Source organism: Dipodomys ordii, unplaced genomic scaffold (genome assembly GCF_000151885.1).
Source record: "Dipodomys ordii isolate 6190 unplaced genomic scaffold, Dord_2.0 Scaffold106, whole genome shotgun sequence".
NCBI lineage: Eukaryota > Metazoa > Chordata > Mammalia > Rodentia > Heteromyidae > Dipodomys > Dipodomys ordii.
In genome coordinates, this window is record NW_012267322.1 from 6,743,681 (window position 1) to 6,763,486 (window position 19,806).

The 19,806-nt window shown below is 39.8% G+C and overlaps 1 protein-coding gene across 2 annotated transcripts in view; it reads left to right on the plus strand.

Moving 5' to 3' along the window:
- The first annotated feature begins 493 nt into the window (after positions 1–493).
- LOC105994425 (lysophosphatidylcholine acyltransferase 2) overlaps positions 494–19,806 on the plus strand; it is a 58,311-nt gene continuing 38,998 nt past the window's right edge. Inside the window, exons 1-7 of one of the 2 annotated variants that reach the window (XM_013027913.1) lie at positions 494–625; positions 6,004–6,221; positions 8,416–8,528; positions 11,116–11,176; positions 12,264–12,322; positions 13,684–13,718; positions 16,010–16,064. In XM_013027913.1, coding sequence (XP_012883367.1) covers positions 528–625; positions 6,004–6,221; positions 8,416–8,528; positions 11,116–11,176; positions 12,264–12,322; positions 13,684–13,718; positions 16,010–16,064 — 639 coding nt within the window. In that variant the 5' untranslated portion in view covers positions 494–527. The remainder of the gene's footprint in view (positions 626–6,003; positions 6,222–8,415; positions 8,529–11,115; positions 11,177–12,263; positions 12,323–13,683; positions 13,719–16,009; positions 16,065–19,806) is intronic. The other variant, XM_013027912.1, reaches the window with a different exon arrangement.

Below are 19,806 nucleotides of genomic sequence, written 5' to 3' on the forward strand. Positions count from 1 at the left end.
TTCATTCACTTATTAGTTTCAGAGGGTTGAAAAGTGAATAAAAGTGCCTTTACTTCTTCACACACCCATATCTTCATTCACACTCTTCCTCCTACTTGTATCCCCCAAAGCAATCACCCTTCTTTACCCTGATAATATCTGCTTGCAAAGACCATCCAGGTAACAACTAACCAAGTCCTGGCTAACCAAGTCAGGCACACCTTTTCTATGCCTGTCCGCATCCTCGAGTCCCCTTTATCCATGCGTAGATTAGATGGTCGTGTGGCTTCCTTCCCCTTTCCTTTTGCCTGAAGTAGGCTTTGTGAGGTCAGATGCCATTTCTGATTTTTCTTTGCATGTAAGCCTTTTTCTGATACAAGATAGCATTCAGTTCTTCCTTGAGAGAATGCATGATTAGCATAAAACATTCCTGTTATGTGGTTCTGCTTGATAGCATGTTGTGTTAAAATCACAGCCATGCATCTGTTTCTTACTTTGACTTTCAGATTTTCCTTCTTGGAATCATCCTGCTTCCCCTGCGTGCCTTGATGGTGGCATTTGTCTTATTACTGGCATGGCCATTTGCTGCAGTGGCTACTGCGTGTTGCCCTGAAAAGCTGACCCATCCAATAACCGACTGGAGGAGGTAAGGGAGGACTGTCTCCAAATGCGAGTTCAAAAATAGTTTATGATGGTTTAGTCAATGATAAGCTTGAGTATCCACCCACTCAGTTTTAATAATTCATTTTTGACAGATGAAACTGGCTTTAATTTATGTAGAAATAACTGCACATCACATTCAGATGGCCTTCTGTTAAACGATTCTGTGGTAGAGTGCCTGCTGAGCATGCATGAAGCCCTGGGTTTGATTCCTCACTACCACATGAATAGAAAAAGCTGGAAGTGGCACTGTGGCTCAAGTGGCAGAGTCCTAGCCTTGAGTAAGAGAAGCTCAGGGATAGCATCCAGGCCCTGAGTTTAAGCCATAGGACCAGCAAAAAAAAAAAAAAAAAGGTTCTGCTGGGTTGTTGAACAAAAGAAAATGATAGATAGTCCTGAAGGATACTCTGTTAGTATATCTGAAAAGATGGCATCTTCTAAGTTGCTTTTCTTCAACTTTCATACCTGACTCTTGTCTTCCCATAGTAGTATTATGCTTTCTGCAGAGGCGTGATTGTGTGGATTAATTATGTAATTTTTGTTAATTACTTAGTGATTATTATTAACAATGCTTTAGGTATTAATCAGTTTAATTTAGTGTTTTTAAATATCAGCACTGAAGGGATGGAACTGAGTCTCAAGCATTATCCAGTATGGATGGTTTCAGAGAAAAGACCAAGAATGAACAGAGACTGAGTGTGTGGCTACTCATACCTGTAATACCACTTTATTTAGAATGTAGAGATCAGGAAAATCAGGCCAGCTAGACTAAAAGGCCGTGTGACCCCCATCATAACAAGTAAGTGTGGTACAGCAATGTGCCTGGCTTTCAACTATGCAGGATATATAAGTAGGGAGATGGTGGCTCCCATTTGTCCAGGGCTCCCTCCTCCAGAGCAAAGATACTCTGAGACTTCATGTAGAGAAATAACTAAAGCGAATATATCCTTCAAACTTTCTGAGAAACACTGTTCTGGGAAGTTTCTAAAGCAGCTGGTTCTGATGGCTCACATATGTACTCCTAGCTTCTCTGGAGGCTGAGATCTGATGGTAGCAGTTCAAAGCCAGCCCAGACTCTAGTCCTGTTTCTAATTACTGCCAAAATGCTGTGATGGCAAGTGGTAGAGGGAAAAGCCATGTGAGAGCAGAAGGCCCCGAGTTCAAGCCCTGATACCAGACACCTCCTCGCCCGTGCCCAAAAAAGAAAGCTTTAAAAAAATGTGGGGTTTAATATTTGTTTCATATTTTGATGAGCAAATGTTAGTATGAAACAGAGTTAGCGTGAACATAGACCAGTGCTGTCAATGCCCCAGAGAATGCTCAGTTGTTGCATGACACACTCCTTTGTTCTAGAACTCAAGGGTGTGTGGTTGAAAACCACATTCAAGGGTGGCTTGACTCATTCCTTTATACATAACATGTGTGCAGAATATTCTGTTATTAGGTGCTTATGAAAATTGAAGATGATGAGAGGGATGGCCTAAGGGTACTGCAAACAAAATAAATATTAGAAAAGGACAGTTTCCTTTTGTTTGTGTTTTTATTGTTTTTGTTGCAGAAGAAGAAGTTCTACTTTTGTCAATTAAAGCACTATTCTCGTGCGTCCCCTCTCAGACAGATGTAGTTAGTATGTGGCACCAGATTTTTTTTTAGCTTGTGTGTGTGTGTGTGTGTGTGTGTGTGTGTGTGCATGTATGTGTACTGGTACTGAGGCTTAAAACTTAGGCCCTGGAGCATTTACTTGGGATTTTTACTCAAAGATGGCACTCTACTACTTAAGCCCAGCCCCAAATCCAGCTCTTTTCAGGTTAGTTGGAGATAAGAGTGTCATAGACTTTCCTGCCAGGGCTGGCTTCAAACCATGATCCTCAGCTTTCAGCCTCCCAAGTAGCTAGGATTACAGGTGTGAGCTGTCAGCAGCTGGCTTTTAGCCAGTTTTCTAAACATCTAAAGAGCAATGCTAATGACTGAATACACGGCGTTTTGTAGCAGATGTATAAGAAGCTGCACCCATGCATCAGGTCTGTAGAACCTTTTTTCTGTCATGGCCCATTCTGATATTTATGACATCATCCGCGGGCCTTACAAAATTGTCAGCTCAGGCAGCCAATGAGAAGCATATGTGTCCCATATTGTGTCAAATGATTTCATGGGCCTTTATGTAGCCCACAGCCCAGATATTCCCCACCCCTGTATAGATTTTTAAAAATGAGAAGTGTGGAGATGGAGTCCTTTGTGTGCCTGCCTGTATGAACAGAGCTCTCAGCTCTAAAGGAAAGGGGAAGAAGGGAGGCGCAAACCTTCCCTCCGACCACAAGTGTGTGTGCTGAGTCACTTCTACTTCTTGTGAAATTACAGTCACAGAAACTTCCTCAGAGAATACTTTACTGCATTTTACACCATGGCTAAGACAATGACGAGACTGAAAGCTCATTTAAGTCTCTTTAAGTTCTTGTTTATTGTACTGTCTTACATATATATGTATATATAGAGAGAGAGAAAGAGAGAGAGAGACAGAGACAGACTCAGAGACAGAGACAGAGACAGAGCAACAGAGAGAGAGAGAGAGAGAGAGAGAGAGAGAGAGAGAGTGTGTGTGTGTGTGTGTGCCAATCTTGGGTCCTGAACTCTAGGCCTGGGTGCTGTCCCTCAGCTCTTTAGCTCAAGGCTAGCGCTCTACCACTTGAGCCACAGCGCCACTTCTGGCTTTTTTCTTTTTTGCTTATGTGGTGCTGAGGAATCGAACCCAGGGCCTCAGGCATGCAAGGCAAGCACTCTACCACTGAGCCATCTTCCCAGCCCTCTGAACTTCTTTTCACAAGGCTAGTGCTCTACCACTTGAGCCACAGCTCCACTTCCAGCTTTTTGGTGGTCCTTTGAAGATAAGAGTCTGACTGACTCTCTTGTCTGGGCTGGCTTCGAACAGAGGTCTTCAGATCTCAGATTTCTGAGTAGGCATGAACCACCGGCACCTAGCTTCCGAGTTATGGGGTTGGTTGTGACATTTTCATACATTTATATGATACACTTTGATCACAGTCACCTTGGACCTCATATCAGATTCTCTTGTCCCTTCTTCCCCTGCTGATGGAACCCTTCCCCTACCCAAGCAACCCCCTTCTACTTTCCTCTCCCTGCCCCACCCCTTCCTCACACACAAACGTCTAGATTTGGCATAGGAGAGAAACCTGAGCCATCTGTCCCTTTTAGTCTGTGGAATTCCCCACCTCCATTTTTTTAACTTTACTTTTATTTATTTGGACCAATACTGGGGCTTGAACTCAGGGACTTGAGCTCTTGCTCTTGAGCTCTTGCTCAGCTTTCTTGCTCACAGCTGGCATGCTACTGCTTAAGCCATGCTCCCAGTCTGGCATTTTGCTAGTTAATTGGAGATAGAGTTTCTGGGGCTTTTTCTACCATGTCTTGTTTTAAACCTGGATCTTCAGATCTCTGTCTCCTGAGTTGTTAGGATTACAAGTGTGAGGCTCCAGCACTAGACTGGAAATGTATTTTTAAGTTCTTGTTAGTTACCTGGTAAGTGACACATTCTCAGCCCTCCTTATCTACAGGTTTCACACCCTCAGATTTAACCCACTGTAGACCACAGATACTCAGAAATAAAATGACATCTATACTGAGTATGTAAAAGCATTTTCCAGTGATACTGTTCTCTAAACAATGCTCACACCGCATTTCATTGGCTTAGCTATCATAAGTAATCTAGAGATGGTCTAAAGTTTACTGGAAGAGATATATGGGCTATGTGCAATGCTCCATCATGCTATATAAAGACTTGAGCATCTGAGAGTTGTCTTAACCCCTCAGGCTTCCTGGGACTATTTCCCACACATAGGGAGGGAGGACCACACATACGTCATTTTACTTTTCAGGCAAACTTTGTGTTATTTACTTACTGAGATAACCATTCCACTGGAGGAACGTAAATGTCTCAGAGTGTTTTTCTTGAGCTTATGAAATCAGGAACTTGTCTTACTTGTCTTACATGTCCTGCACAGCTTGATTAATTAATGTAATAGTAGAATCATTTTTTTTTCTAGACCAGGTTTTTTTTTTGGCCAGTTCTGGGGCTTGAACTTTGAGCCTGGGTACTGTCCCTGAGCTTCTTTTGTTCAAGGCTAGCACTCTACCACTTGAGCCACAGCATCACTTCTGGCTTTTCCTGTATATGTGGTATGGAGGAATGCAACCCAGGACTTCATGCATGCAAGGCAAGCACTCTGCCACTGAGCCACATTCCCAGCCCTAGGAGCAGGTTTTGAACCCAGGGTCCTGAACTTGTTCTCCTTGCTGGCTTAGCTGACACTCTAACACTTGAGCCATACCTCCAGCCCAGCTTTTTGGCTGGTTATTTTGGAGATGAAGTCTCAAGGACTTTTCTACCTAGTTGACTTCCAACTACAGTCCTCTGAAGGACTGATGTGAGTCACCAAATGCTAGCATTCTCTCAGTGTGTGTGTGTGTGTGTGTGTGTGTGTGTGTGTGTGTGTGTGTGTGTGTGTGTGTGTGTGTTTCATGAAAACCAGGTGGCAGTTTTACTTCTGAAATTTTTGATGATATCTAAGCACTATGACAGTGGAGATAAGATTTAGTTCCAAAATTTGTTCCTAAAATAACCCAGCACCAGGCTTCCCAATGTGGGAAGATGGCAGCACTGTGTTTATGGGCTTGCATGGTCTGAGTGTGGGATGCACATTGAAAATTCACCTCTGTCATTTTATGGTTCTATAATCATGTGTCCATTTAGTTGCTATACATTCTTGTGCTCAAGAATTTGCCTTATTTTTTTGTGCCTTGTTTTTCTTATCTGCAAAATGAGAATAATAAGTACTACTTAGTAATTAGAAAACATATGATGATAAGAAGTACTTAATATAAGTACCATGTATCATCATGAGCACTTCATCACATTAGGCTGTCAATTACAAGTTAATAGAGGAGCCAGATGCCATGGCTCATGCCTGTAATCCTAACCACTCAGGAGGCTGAGATCTGGAGAATCATGGTTGAGGTTAGCCTGAGCAGAAAACCTTCGATGACTCCATCTCCAATTAACTAACCAAAAGCCATGATGGAGGCATGATTTAAGTGGTAATGTGCCAGGAGAGCAAGTACAAGTTCCTGAGTTCAGCCCCTGGTACTGGAAAAAAGATAAACCACATTATTATAGGTAAGCATTTAGAATAGTGCCTGGCTTCAGGAAAATGTTAGCTGTTAGTCTTTTTTCCTCCTATTTTAAGTGACATTTTCTGGCATGTTTGGGTTTCCTCATTGTCTTGCAGAGTAAAGCTAGCTAGCTTTAATTCCAGAAGCTAATTATGTCTTTTTCTGTATTTATTTTTGTAGGAAAATTACTCACCCAGCTTTGAAGTTTCTGGGTCGTGCCTTGTTCTTCTCAATGGGATTTCTAGTTACTGTGAAAGGAAAGATTGCCAGTCCTTTGGAAGCACCAATTTTTGTTGTCGCTCCTCATTCAACATTCTTTGACGGAATTGCTTGTGTTGTGGCAGGATTACCTTCCCTGGTGTCTCGCAATGAGAATGCATATACCCCTCTGATTGGCAGTAAGTACTTTCTATGGTCATACTTTCATCTAAAAGAAATATATATATAATGCATAATTGACAATATATACCATATAGTATAATAAGCGTATAACACTATAATAAATATAATTATATACTATCTACTGTACAACACATAATATAAATGTAATATATAAACACAATATATTTATATATCATATGTAAGTAATATATGAGATAGTTCTTTCAACTAAAAGAAATACTTAATGATATATATTAAATATATGTTATCATATATTATATCTAATATAATATTACATAAGATTATATTATGCAATAGTTGTATATTATATTATATATGATATGTTTTATAATACATGTTTTATATATTATATTTCATATATATTATACTGTATATTGTTATATACAATATAAATACATATTATATAACATATTAATGTGTATATTAATGTATTAATATATAGTAATATTTATTAAATTATATAAACATATAATAGCATATATGGTAATAATATTATAAAATGTATATTATCATTATGTGTGTGTGTATTGGTGCTAGACCTGAGGCTCAAGGCTAGCATTCTACCCCTTGAACCACACTCTACTTTTGGCTCTTTTAGTGCTTAATTAGAGATAAGAATCTCATGAACTTTCTTGCCTGGGCTGGCTTCAAAACACAACCCTCAGATCTCAGCCTCCTAGTTAGGATTATAGGCATGAGATACTGTATTCAGCCATATATAGGTTTTGATAATCCTTTTTAAAACTATAGAACGTTTAAAATATTATTTCCTTTGACTATAATGAACTACTATATGGAAAGAGTGAGTGGATAGAAAGAAAGAATTTGTAGCAAAAAATAAATCAAGGGCTGGGAATGTGGGTTAGTGGTAGAGTGCTTGCCCAGCATGCATGAAGCCCTGGGTTCAATTCCTCCATACCACATAAGCAGAAAAAGCCGGAAGTGGCACTGTAGCTCAAGTGGCAGAGTGCTAGCCTTGAGCAAAATAAGTTCAGGGACAGTGCCTAAGCCCTGAGTTCAAGCCCCAGGACTAGCATAATAATAATAATAATAATAATAAATCAAACACTGGCCTTCTCTGTAGCTTTATTATTTTCTCTAAAGCTTACTTGTATCACTAAACTTTCTAACTTGTTCATGTTACTTAGAGCTAGGAAGACTACCTGCCATGTCCTAAGCAGGCTTGAGGAAGAATTTAACCAAAGAACTGGCAAAAATAACAAAACAAAACACCCCCCCAACACTAGGTGCATGCTGTCTTATGAATTTCTCTCCAGAGTATTAAGCTCATATTTTTATCCTGCTTTATGATTATACCCCAAATCTGCCTGAAGGATCTGTATGTCTTTGCAAATTATGATATAGAACAATAGGTAGTTTCTGCCATTGACAACAATGAAGCCAGGGCGATGTTTTTCTACCAGATGCTTTACTCTTTCCCTAAGGGACTCAGTCTCCCAGTAACGGATTCCAGGCTCCCAGATGTCCCAAGGTTATTATGATAGGAGTGATGGGAGAGTGGTGGTAAAAGTTTCTCAATGTCATCTGGTGGCTCTGGAGAGATAATAAGGCAGATAATCTTCTCTGGAGAGATCATGTAGCCTTGTCATTCTCCTAAGACAGATCTTTATCTTCAGTGTGTAATTCCATTGCTTTGTGCAATGAGACTTTTATTCTGAAAAATTGTGGGAAAGCCACAGATTTTTGGTAAATTGAGGTTGATCTTGCATGTCCCAGGAAGCTGTTTAGAAGACTGTTGTTATGCTGAAAATTGCAGTAAAATATATAGTGATTGCCTCTTACTAATGTGTACCATGAATTCATTTCCCCAATTTTTCACGTCTTCTTAAAATCAAACAAGAAAATTGCATCACATATTCCAAAGTGCCATGTCAGTTGAGGGAGAACCACAGGAACTGCTTTCCATATTCTTGTTGCTTACGTTGGTTAGAAAAATGAAATAATTTTAGGTATACATATCCACCTTTTCTTTTAAAAGTAGAATCTAAATGCTGGTAAACTTTGAGTTGGAATGGTTTTTTTTTTTTTGCTTGTTATCTTTGATTTACTATCATTTTGATGTTTCATAAAAAGTTTGTTTTATAATTTGTCATTTATCTGGTGTTATTGCCATGGTGGCTTTAGCCAAAACATGACTCACTGGATTGTGATTTTTGTGTTTATTTAAAGGACTGTTACGGGCTGTGCAGCCAGTGTTGGTGTCCCGTGTAGATCCGGATTCTCGAAAAAACACAATCAATGAGATAATAAAGCGAGCCACATCAGGAGGGGAATGGCCCCAGGTAAAATTCAGCAGTTGTTGGTTGACTTCTGTTGGCAGTGTCTTGTACCTCTGTGGACTTGCTCATTTGGATCCACAGATATTTCCTGCACTAGGCATCTTTAGCATAATGGATGCAGGATGTGGGACTCGGGATGAACTGGGGAATAGTAGGAAGTTCTTGGCAGGAGCTGGTGATTCATACCTGTAATCCTAGTTAATCAGGAGGCTGAGGTCCGAGGATCATGATTCAAAGCCAGTCTGGGCAGAAAAGTCTCTGACACTTCCTTATTTCCAATTAATTACCAAAAAGCCAGAAGTAGAATTATGGCTCAAGTGGTAGAGTGCTAGCTTTAAGCAAAAGAAGCTCAAGGACAGTGCCCAGGACCTAAGTTCAAGCCCCATTACTGGGACATACACACACAAATTAAAAAAAAGAAAGAAATTTTCTTTCCCACACGATATTCCCATGGGCTGAAATGTGTCATTCATTTTTTTTTTATTCATCAGACTCTTCAAGGCAAATTTTACTTTCTGCTATAAAAAGGGATTCTCCATCTTTGACTTTAATTATCATTAAGTAATATGAATATCTCATGTACTATAGTGTAGGAGATAGTAGAACTCAATTGCATTTAACAAAATACAGTGTCTGTACTTTGGTGGCTCACGCCTGTAATCCTAGCTACTCAGGAGCCTGAGATCTGAGGATCACAATTCGAAACCAGCCCAGGCAGGAAAGTCCATGAGACTCTTATCTCTAATTAACCACCAGAAAACCAGTAGTGGCACTGTGGCTCAAGTAGTAGAGCACTCGCCTTGAGCTGAAGAGCTGAGGGACAGCGGCCAGGCCCAGTGTTTAACGCCCAGCACTGGACCAAAAAATAAAAATAAAAAGTACAGTCTCTGGAGGAGATGCATGTAGACAGTGCTTTGCAGTCCAGGGAGCATGTCACAGTCATCTGCAACTTTTGTCATGGTTTGCTATTTTACTACCTGCTTGCCCAGAATGTCTCCTCTGGGTAAGGCAGGGCAATGTTTACTACCCAGCAAGCCAGGCTGGTTCTAACAAGCATCCTTCTCTTTGCTCAGATGAAGACAAGAGATCTATTGTAGATTAAGAGTCCCATTGTGGTCTGGGAGCCTAGGATGACATGTAGATGCCACAGTACCAAGAATTGGAGGACCAGAAGGTTTTAGAAATGGTGGCGTGTGAGCAATGATTTCATAAATGATTGTGATAAGGTGGCATTTGCTACAACGGTTTGGTTTTTCTCTTTGGATCCAAGACATAGATCTAGGATTACTAGATGAGACGTATCAAGTAGGTTGATTTCCATTTACTTTGCTGAACTTGTGAGGGAACTTTCCCTTTGTCCAGAAGTAGAACGATTTGGAATCCTCAGGATATTCAGACATTGACTGTGCAATCCCCCTTGGGGGAGAATTGTTGAAAGAATTATTGGCAGGGTGCTTCTAATTTCCCTCAGAGATGTCAGACTTTACTCTCTACTCAGTCCTATAATGTGGTAATATAGATGTTGGATTTCCACTAAGTACAACAGGTTAGTTATTGTATATGAATGTCCCAGGCGACCCATTTTTTTAAAATTGGAAGATGCATCTGGGCACAGGTGCTCATGCCTGTAATCCTAGTTACTCAGGAAGCTGAGGTCTGAGGATCATAGTTCAAAGCCAGCCCGGGCAGGAAAGTCTGTGAGATTCTTATCTCCAATTAACCACCAAAAAACCAGAATGATAGAGTGCTAGCCTTGAGCTGAAGAGCTGAGGGGCAGTGCCCAGGGCCAGAGTTCAAGCCCCACAACCAAAAAGAACAAAAAATTGGAAGATGCAATTCACAATACAAATAAACTGATTATAGTCATTTCACCCAACAATATTTCCCCTCTTATTTATTGCGAAATACACATTGCTTACTGCCGTAACTGCAGGGACTTCCTTTTACATTGTTAGCAATTTACTTGTGACTAAGTTTTTTTAAAAGCTTCAGAAGCTGAAAGGTTGCTGTCTTACTTAGATAATGGGGAAACTAGCCATAGCATGTATCTTTCACAAGGAGTGCATTCAAAGCAGCTACACTTTCTCATACAAAACAAAACAGACCCAATATATTCAATTGTGCTCCCCGTGCAAGTTCAGGAAGTGCACAGCGTTGGTCCTATGATGTCTCTTATCTCTGCTGTGGGAGAAGTTGGCATTTCACAGGAAATCTGCAGCAACATAAGAGATTATCGGAGCACTGATATATACATAGTGTACAAGGTGTGCGTGCCTGGACCATGATTTATACTTTTCTGTGTCTTCTTTAGTAAAAACAGATCATTAGCAAAAACATCATTATGAAAAAATGTAGGATCTTTTATCAATAAAGTATATTGTTGGTTCAAAGTTTAAACCTATTTTCTCATTGTCTTAATGGTCCAATTATGCTTCTCTTAGAGAATAGAATGATCAGCCATTAGAATCCAATGTCAACTCATTATGTCATTTTGGTTTTTAAAGTAGCTGTCTGTGAAGTCATAGAAAGTGTGTAAGGAAGTCATCTATTAATTAGACTGAACTATTAAATCTATTCCTTTTCTCCCAAGATACTAGTTTTCCCAGAAGGAACTTGTACTAATCGGTCCTGTTTGATTACTTTTAAACCAGGTGAGATGAATTAAATTATGTACTGTAACGAAGTAATGTGAAAGAGTTCTCCAATACTTTGGATGCAAAACACAAAATAACAAACACAAAATGTAACACAAAAATAACACAAAATAACTAGCGTTTACTCTGAGCCTTTCTTCCTGATGAAACATTTTTGACATTTTGATCCCACAGAACTTTCTCCTTTGCTTTCTGTTTTAGTATAATAACTCCTTTGTAAAGTCTTTCCCCTCCTCTTTTCCTTCCCTCCCTACTTTTCCTCTCCTTGAAATCTTAATTCATTATCCTTCTTATTAAAACTTTTTTTTATTGTTTTCTTATCTTTAAATAATAGTACAAAGGGGTTTCAACTCAACATGTCAGTTTGTAAGTTCAACACATCTTGATCAGTGTTACCCTTAGCATTCTCCATCCCCTGAAGTTACTTGTTTCCATTTTCACATATGTGCATTGAATATGATGACTATGACTGCATTCACTCACCCTCCCTCCCATTATTCTCTGCCCCCTCCCCTTAACCTCACACCCGCCAGGTTCCAGCTTCCCGGTATTCATTTTGTTAAACTGGAAGTTAATTGGTCAAAGGAGTTGCACCATTGGAATCTGTCGTTGCATTCCTCGGCTCACTCCCTTTTGCATAGTGGGAAGACCGCATGACCCGAATGCCGCTTTCCTGCACACACTAAGGGTTTTTCTATGGGCTGCCTGAGTCCTCAGGGTCTGAGTTATGTCTCACTTCTGCCAGTGTAGCAGTTTTGCTTTGAGTAATTGGTTTCATCCAGATACTCTTATTTTCTCTTTGCATTTATTTTTGTCACTACTTAAAAAATCTTGTTGAATAATTTGGGACGTGAACGCAAGTGAATAAATAAATAAATGCTTATGTGGCTTAGTCTCAGCATTTAATATTTTGCTTAAATCTTAATTTAAAAGAATCCTCACTTGGATAAACACTTTAGCCAATAGGTTATGATATGTGGACTGTTAAACTATTAGTGCCTTTATACTATTGTAATGAATGTTTATGTGACTCTTGGTTTTATGTACATGCAAACGACACTGTGAAATGTCACTGTGGTTCTAGGAGCCTTCATTCCAGGAGTTCCGGTGCAGCCCATCCTCCTCAGATACCCCAACACATTGGTGAGCAAAATTTTACCATGGGGAGAACTTCACCATTCTAAGTGGCACACATTCTTTAAGGAGCCCTTTTAACATTTGAAGAAGGGAATGAATAGAAAAGTGCTGGAAACAATTTGGGCAGATTCATTCTACTTGCTGTCTAGTGTCCAGAATGTTTTCAAATAAAGCTATCTCTGCTGGAGTCTCGTGCCTGTAATCTTAGCTATTCAGGAGGCTGGGATCTGTAGGACTGAAGTTGGAATTTAGCTGGAGCAGAAAAGTTTGAGAAACTCCATGTCCAATTAACCAGTAGCGAGTGAAGCTGGCTTACGTTGTAGAATGCCAGTCTAGCAAGTTGTGTGAGAGCAGGAAGTCCTGAGTTCCAATACAGATACCAGAAAATAAAAATGAGATTCTTGGTCAGTTCTTACTTCTAGTCAGTGGATGTAGATGCTTTGGAAATGAATAAAATCTGTCAGACTTTTATTTATATCTTTATTTGTAGGTTTGAATTTATTAAATATGCAACTTGATTTTTTCCAACCTCTATTTTTTGAGAATTGATGAATTCTGTTTTTGTTTGTTCGTTTGTTTTTGTTGCTGTTGGGGCATTGGGATTTGATTTCAGGACTTTGTGCTTGATAGGAGACACTTTGCTACTTAAACCGTGTCCGCAGTCCTTTTTGCCTCTGTTATTTTTCTTTTTGCCTGGAGCCAGCCTGAACCTCCATCCTCCCGTTTATGCTTCTGTTGTAGCAGGGATGACAGAAGCATACTAATGTGCCCAGTTGTTTCTTAGTTGAAACAGGTATCTTACAAACTTGCCCAGGCTGATATGAATCTAGATCCTTTTCTCCTAAATAGCTAGGATTATAAGCATGAACTACCATGCCCAGCTCTGTTTTATTTTTATTAAATCATTTTTGTGACACTAGGAATTAAACTCAGGGCCCTTACCATTTGAGCCACATGCCTGGTTCCTTTGGGTTTATTTTGTTTTTTAGTAAGAAGTGGTCTTAAAATTGATTTGTCTCTGCCTTCTTATTCGCTGGATTACAGTTGTGAGCCACCAAACCCAGCCCTTAACTGTTTTTGTTTTTATTTTTATAAGCAAATTAGTCTCCTAGACATGAAAATCACTGAGCATATACAATACTTTCCTTAAACGTTTAGAACAAGTTTTTCCATAAAAAGATAATGATATAGAAAAATAAACCTTTGCTGTGCAGATAATTCAGGAATCTGTAGATCAGTTCACTGTACCTGAATAAATAATATGTGCATTTTACTTTTCAATGTGCTCTGAATCCTAGAAGTAAGATAAGAATATTGTTGCATGGGTTATTTTCCTGCTAACAGCTTATGTCCTTTGGTTGTTGTAGGACACAGTGACCTGGACATGGCAAGGATTTACATTGTAAGTCACTTGTTTCTAGTCTTAGTCCATGTACATTTTATTTTAACAAAGGAGCCAAAGACCATTTATTCCTTAGTACTCTTACCTAGTCAGAGTCTTACATCTTCTAACATATCTCTACATACATCTTTACTCTCTTGCCCTTGAACCCCTGGTGTCTCCCAATCAGTTGACACATTGGATGGGTCTTAGACAAGTCTGCATCATATTCAACTTGAATTTCCCACTTCCATTTCTGATTAGCTGATGTTTCCATCCTGAAATAATGGGATGAGTCTGACATGTGTTGAGAAAATGACGGACTGCAATTTCGGTTCTGCTCTTGGATTTTCAAAGTGCAGTGATTAGCAGTTTCTATATACACATCAGAGAGGAGGAAGAAAAATGGTTTCACTATTGAACAAGCCAAAGTGAAATCCACCTTTGAAAAGAACAGAAAGTGGAGAATCTGCCCTTCAAGATCTTTTACATAGTTTCCCCTGTGGGAAGAAAAATTAAGCCTTTGTCAGTTTTGGGAGAATCACTTAAAGGGTGGATTAGAGGCCTTTCCCGGGGCCTGTCCAGTTCTGATACTGTTAAAGACAGAGCTCAGACATGGGTGAGCTCTGAGAAGCAGAAGGAAGTCGTGAGTTTCAAACACAATTCCTTCTTTGGATATCTTTCACCCAATTGAACAAAATACTGGCAATCAGAGAACAAAAAACAAAAGCATTACCTAGCTTTTTCTCATGAATATGTATATACACATTTGAAATGTTACATTGAAATCAGAATAGGTAGCTTAAGAGTGAGTGGAATGGAAAGTTAACACATGTGAAAAACACTTGTGTTTCTCTTGTGCTGTGGTCTTTGGTAGTTGAGGTAAAGCGAACAATGCAACAAATAAAGAACAAATTGAAAAAGATATGTAGATACTGTATTATCTTTAATTCTCTAAGATACCACCTTTTTAATTTGACGCTAATATAGACTTCCTATCACTACTGATTGTGAATTCCTAGTTTTTGACTTTTATATAAGAAAAGTAGTGGGGAGAATGAGTAGAACAGGTCATTTTAGAAACAGCAGTGCCTGAACATTTGGGGTTACGTATTTATATTTCCAAATATATTTATATTTCTGGGCCCACCCTTCTAGCATCCATGGAGTAGTAGTGAATTTCAGATAGAATACTTGAAAATTACTACATTAATAGTTCATAATTAGTTACAGAAGTACTAAATTTACTTCCTTAATTCATTCTTCTAGCTCAATTCCTTGTTTAAACTCCTAACTTCCTTAAGAGTCCCTTCAGATAACATTTTTGTGTGTGACAGTACTCTTGAATTCAGGACATGGTTACTCAAAGTCCCTGGGCTGTTTGCTTAAGTCTAATACTGTACCACTTGAGCCACAGCCATTTCTGGTTTTTTGGTAGTTGATTATAGATAAGAGTCTCATAGACTTTTCTGACTGGACTGGCTTTGAACTGGGATCTTCAGATCTCAGCCTTCTGAGTTGCTAAGATTACAGGCACCTGGACCAGAATTTTTTTTTATAGGCAAATTATATTTTGATTTCTAAACAGCAAAAAGAGATTGCATGGTTGTTTTGTTAAACATACGGACTAATCTAGTCTGCTTGAGTTTTGGGTCAATTGTCTAATTAGATTGAACTGAAAAATCTTGCAACAATCCTACCCAGGGTCTGTAAATATATGCTAGAGAACTGCAAAGAGAAGAACTATTTTTAAACCGATCTTTTCAAGGGCTGGCTAACAACTTTAAAGAAAGACCTTTGGTCCAGCTTTACAATGAAATCAGCAATTTTCAAAATATTTCTCCATAAGGAAAATATTTATTAGTATGAGACCATTTTGATTCAGTTCCGTCTTTTAAGGAAAGGCTCCTTGATATTTTACCATTGTTATTCCTAGAAGGTTTAGAAGTGTAGGATTGTTCTCAGTAATTTTCCTTTAAACACATTGATGAACTTTAGAACAGTTTTGGGGAAGTTTCTCTGGGGCCACTGGCTTGAAGATCTAAGTTGTCAAGGAAACTTCAAACTTGGGGATGAGTCTGTCAAGCTGTGGCTCTGACTCACGAGCACAATATAGCAAGGACATCTCTGGTGCCCTCGATGATGTAATTTTTGAATTGCAAGAATTGTGTGAGCCAAAGAAGCATTCCAGCTTCAGTGTAGTGTTTATAAATGGGAAGTGTTGATGGGAAGTGCTGGGCACCCATGTGGAGAGGGCAGCAGTGGGTGACCTTGTATTCCTGTGTAAGAAGTCCTCCTCTTTCTTTTCTCAGCCTCCAGCTCTGTGTGCTTACTTTCTGCCAGCCCTTCACAAAGGTAGAAGTGGAGGTAAGTCAGTCCATGCAGTCTTGGAACTGCCATAGGGCTTTATTTAGAACATTCTGTGGTCCAGCTGCATGACAACAGAAGGACATTTGCTACTTGGCTACCACAACTGCCAGCACCTCTCCTTTTCATCTCATGGGATTCCTTCCCTTCCCTTCCCTTCCCTTCTCTTCCCTTCCCTTCCTTTCCCTTTTTCTCCTTCTTCCTATTTATTTATTTATTTACGAGTTTGTTTGTTTATTAGGGCTTGAACTCAGGGTCTGGGCACTATCCATGAGCTTATTTTATCAAGATTAGTGGTCTTCCATTTGAGCCACAGATCAGCTTCTGACTTTTGGGTGTTTAATTGGAGATAAGATTCTCACAGACTTTCCTGACCAGGCTGGTGTCAAACCTCGATCCTCAGATCTCAGTGTCTTGAGCAGCTAGGATAATAGCTGTGAGCTACTGGTGCCTAACCCTTCCTTTTATTTTTAAGCTTACAATCCTTGCATTTTTCCAGCTGATTCTGAGATCTGTTTGAGTAGTACTTTCTGGCAAAGACAAGAATGTATTCTTTGTTCCTTAATCTCACAAACAAAATGACTTTCAGCTGGTTGGAAATAGTTGCATCCATTAGGATTTGATTGTTAGGTTTGTGGTTCAGAGCAGGAAGATGGAAATAGAGGGGCTTTTCATTTAGAATGCTTATTTTAATTATATGCATTTTAAATCTGTGGTGTTGTCTTTCTCTTGTGCAAATCCTAACAATGTTATTGCATTTTATTTAATTTTGTTTTTGTAGTATTGGGGATTGAACCCAGGGTCTCATGTGCAGGGCAAGTACTCTACACTGAGATACATCTTTAGCCCTTTTGTTTTGAAACAAGGACTTTCTAAATTGCCCAAACTGACTTCTAATGTGCAATGCTCTTGCCTCTGCCTCCAAAATAGCTGAAATTACAAATGTGTGCCACATCAGCTCTTAACTGCTTTATGACAATTGAATAGTTTAATTCTCTACCATTGGAATGTAACTGAAAAAATGAATTTCAGCAGTTCTTCAGGCACTATCCACACTGTGGCTCAGAAAAGCAGGGCCTTGATCTGAGATTCTCCTCTTTTCTCTTATACTATAACACTGATGGAAATCAGGGCTGGGAATGTGGCTTGGTGGAAGTGTGCTTACCTAGCATGCATGAAGCTCTGGGTTCAAATCCCCAGTACCACATAAACAGAAAAAGTCGGAAGTGCCGCTATGGCTCAAGTGGTAGAGCAAAAGAAGCTCAGGGACAGTGCCCAGGCACTGAGTTCAAGCCCCAGGACTGGCAAAAAAATTAATAAATTGATGGAAATCATTGTTGCTATTGTAAACATATTTTTAGAATTCTTTTTGGTAGTACTATATGCTTCATGCTTACTAGGCAAGCCCTGTACCCATGAGCTGCACACCCTTAGTCCCAAACTTCTTGACTATTGGTCAAATTTAGTTCAAGATGCATTATTCAATACTGGGTGCTAGTACTTCATGCCTCTAATCATGCCTACTCAGGATACTGGGAGGAGAAGAGCCAGAGTAGGAAAGACCATGAGACTCTTACCTCCAATTAACCAGCAAAAAGCCAGTTGTGGAGTTGAGGTGGTAAAATGCTAGCCTTGAGCAAAAGCTAAGGGACAGTGCCCAGGCCCCGAGTTTAAGCCCCAAGACTGGCACACACACACACACACACACACACATACACACACACACACATACACACACACACACATACATGCACACATACACACACATACATGCACACATACACACACATAGATGACTTATTTAAGAATGTGGTATTAGGTATAGCTTTTAAGATGATCTTTACGTGGATTGTCTTTAGACACTCAGTTTTGGGAGTCATCAGACAGCTTAGTACTATAACTGCTATAGCTTAGAATTTTACATCTCTCAGATACGATGGAAATGAAACTCCTTCATACCCAAACCCTTATCAGACATCTAGAGTGTATAAATAATGCTTAGTGGTATTTTCTTGCTGCCTTTTCTCCATTCAACTCCTGCCTCCCCACCATAGAGACTTGTTTTGAAAAAGTTGCCATTTTCATGACACTTGGATTTAAAAAGAATGTAAGTTGTAGACTTCCTGCACAATGCAATTGGACTCTGGCATCTTTGAGTAAGGATGGATTTAAGCAACAAGTATGTTGACAGGGTAGCTCTGCTGAAAATTATTCCTTATTTACATGGCATCATGGTATGTTTCTAACATGCCGCTTCATGATTACATTTATCAATTTGCCATTCCTACATGTGCCTTTATAAACACATAGCTCAGGAGCACAGAGAATAAGGTAGCTAGTAAGGTGGGACCAGTAGCTCATGCCTGTCATTTTAGCTACTCAGGAAGCTGAGACCTGAAGGATCATGGTTCAAAGTCAACCCAGGCAGAAAAGTCCAAGAGGCTCCAAAACAACCAGCAAAATATTGGTGCTGGAAGTGAGGCTTAACTGATAGAGTGCCAGCCAGGCAAGCAAACCTAACAAGCACAAGGCCTTGAATTTAAACTCTTGCAGTAGCCAAACAAACAAACAACCTCCTCAGCCTGAGCCCTGAGTTTAAACTCTGGCACTAGCCAAACAAACAAACATCCCAAGCCTGAAAAACAAGAATCAACTATGACATATTCAGAATATGCTAGTTTATTTCATGACAGTGAGTGCTCAAACAAATACCACCATGTGGCAGCAGTTAGTTTATGAATGGAAATATGACCTTCACGTTGACCTTGAGGCCGGCTTTCTTCTTCACAGTGTGTATACATACCAGCATGCCTTCAGAGCATGTTGACTTTAGAATCTATACCTTGTAGGTACATATTGCTTCAGAAAAATTCCTTTACAACACTTATAGTAATCTGGTAGTGGCTGGGATTATAACTAAAGTACTTTAAGGTGGGCAGTTCACAGCCTTCAGCAGTTCAAGTGGGTTTTCTTGATTTGAAAAGAATATCTGGTTTGGGAAAGGAAGGACTGTGGCAACAATGTTAGAATCAACATCCAGACATCCATACCACTCTTTAAGTCTTCAAAGAGCCTTTGGCTTAGGCAAGGCTAAATACAGTCATGCGTTGCCTAACCACAGGGATGTGTTCAGAGAAAGTTAGGCAATTTTACCCTTATGCAAACATTGTAATGTGTGCTTACCCAAACCGGGATGGTCTAGCCTATCACATACCTTGGCTGTATGGCAAAGCCTATGGCTGCTGGCCTGTAGACCTGAGATGGTCTAGCCTGTGGCATACCTCAGCTGCATGGCAGAGCCTATGGCTGCTGGCCTATAGACCTGAGGTGGTCTAGCCTGTGGCATACCTCAGCTGCATGGCAGTTTGCAGGCTGCCATATAGTAAGTGGGAAGGAGCCTGAAGGCCTCGGGCCTGAGTGGCTGTCATGGTCACTCTGCACTTAGACTATACTGAAGTTATAAAGAAGATTTTTATTTCTTTAAGAATACATTGTTAGTTACTTAAAGAAAACTTTACAAGGTGAGGACTGTGAACCCCAAAGCATGAATTAGGTGCTCGTTGACAAATGTGTCAGCCTTCTCTCCCTGGGACAGTCTGGCAGAGTAGAATATGGCGGTGAGGGGCTGAGAGCATGTGTGTTGGGTGAGTGAGGATCTGTGAGCTCAGTCTCAGATGCAGAGGGAAAGGGAACAGAAGCCCCATAGCTGCCTTCTGTCTGAAGTTGAAGGTGATGTACATGC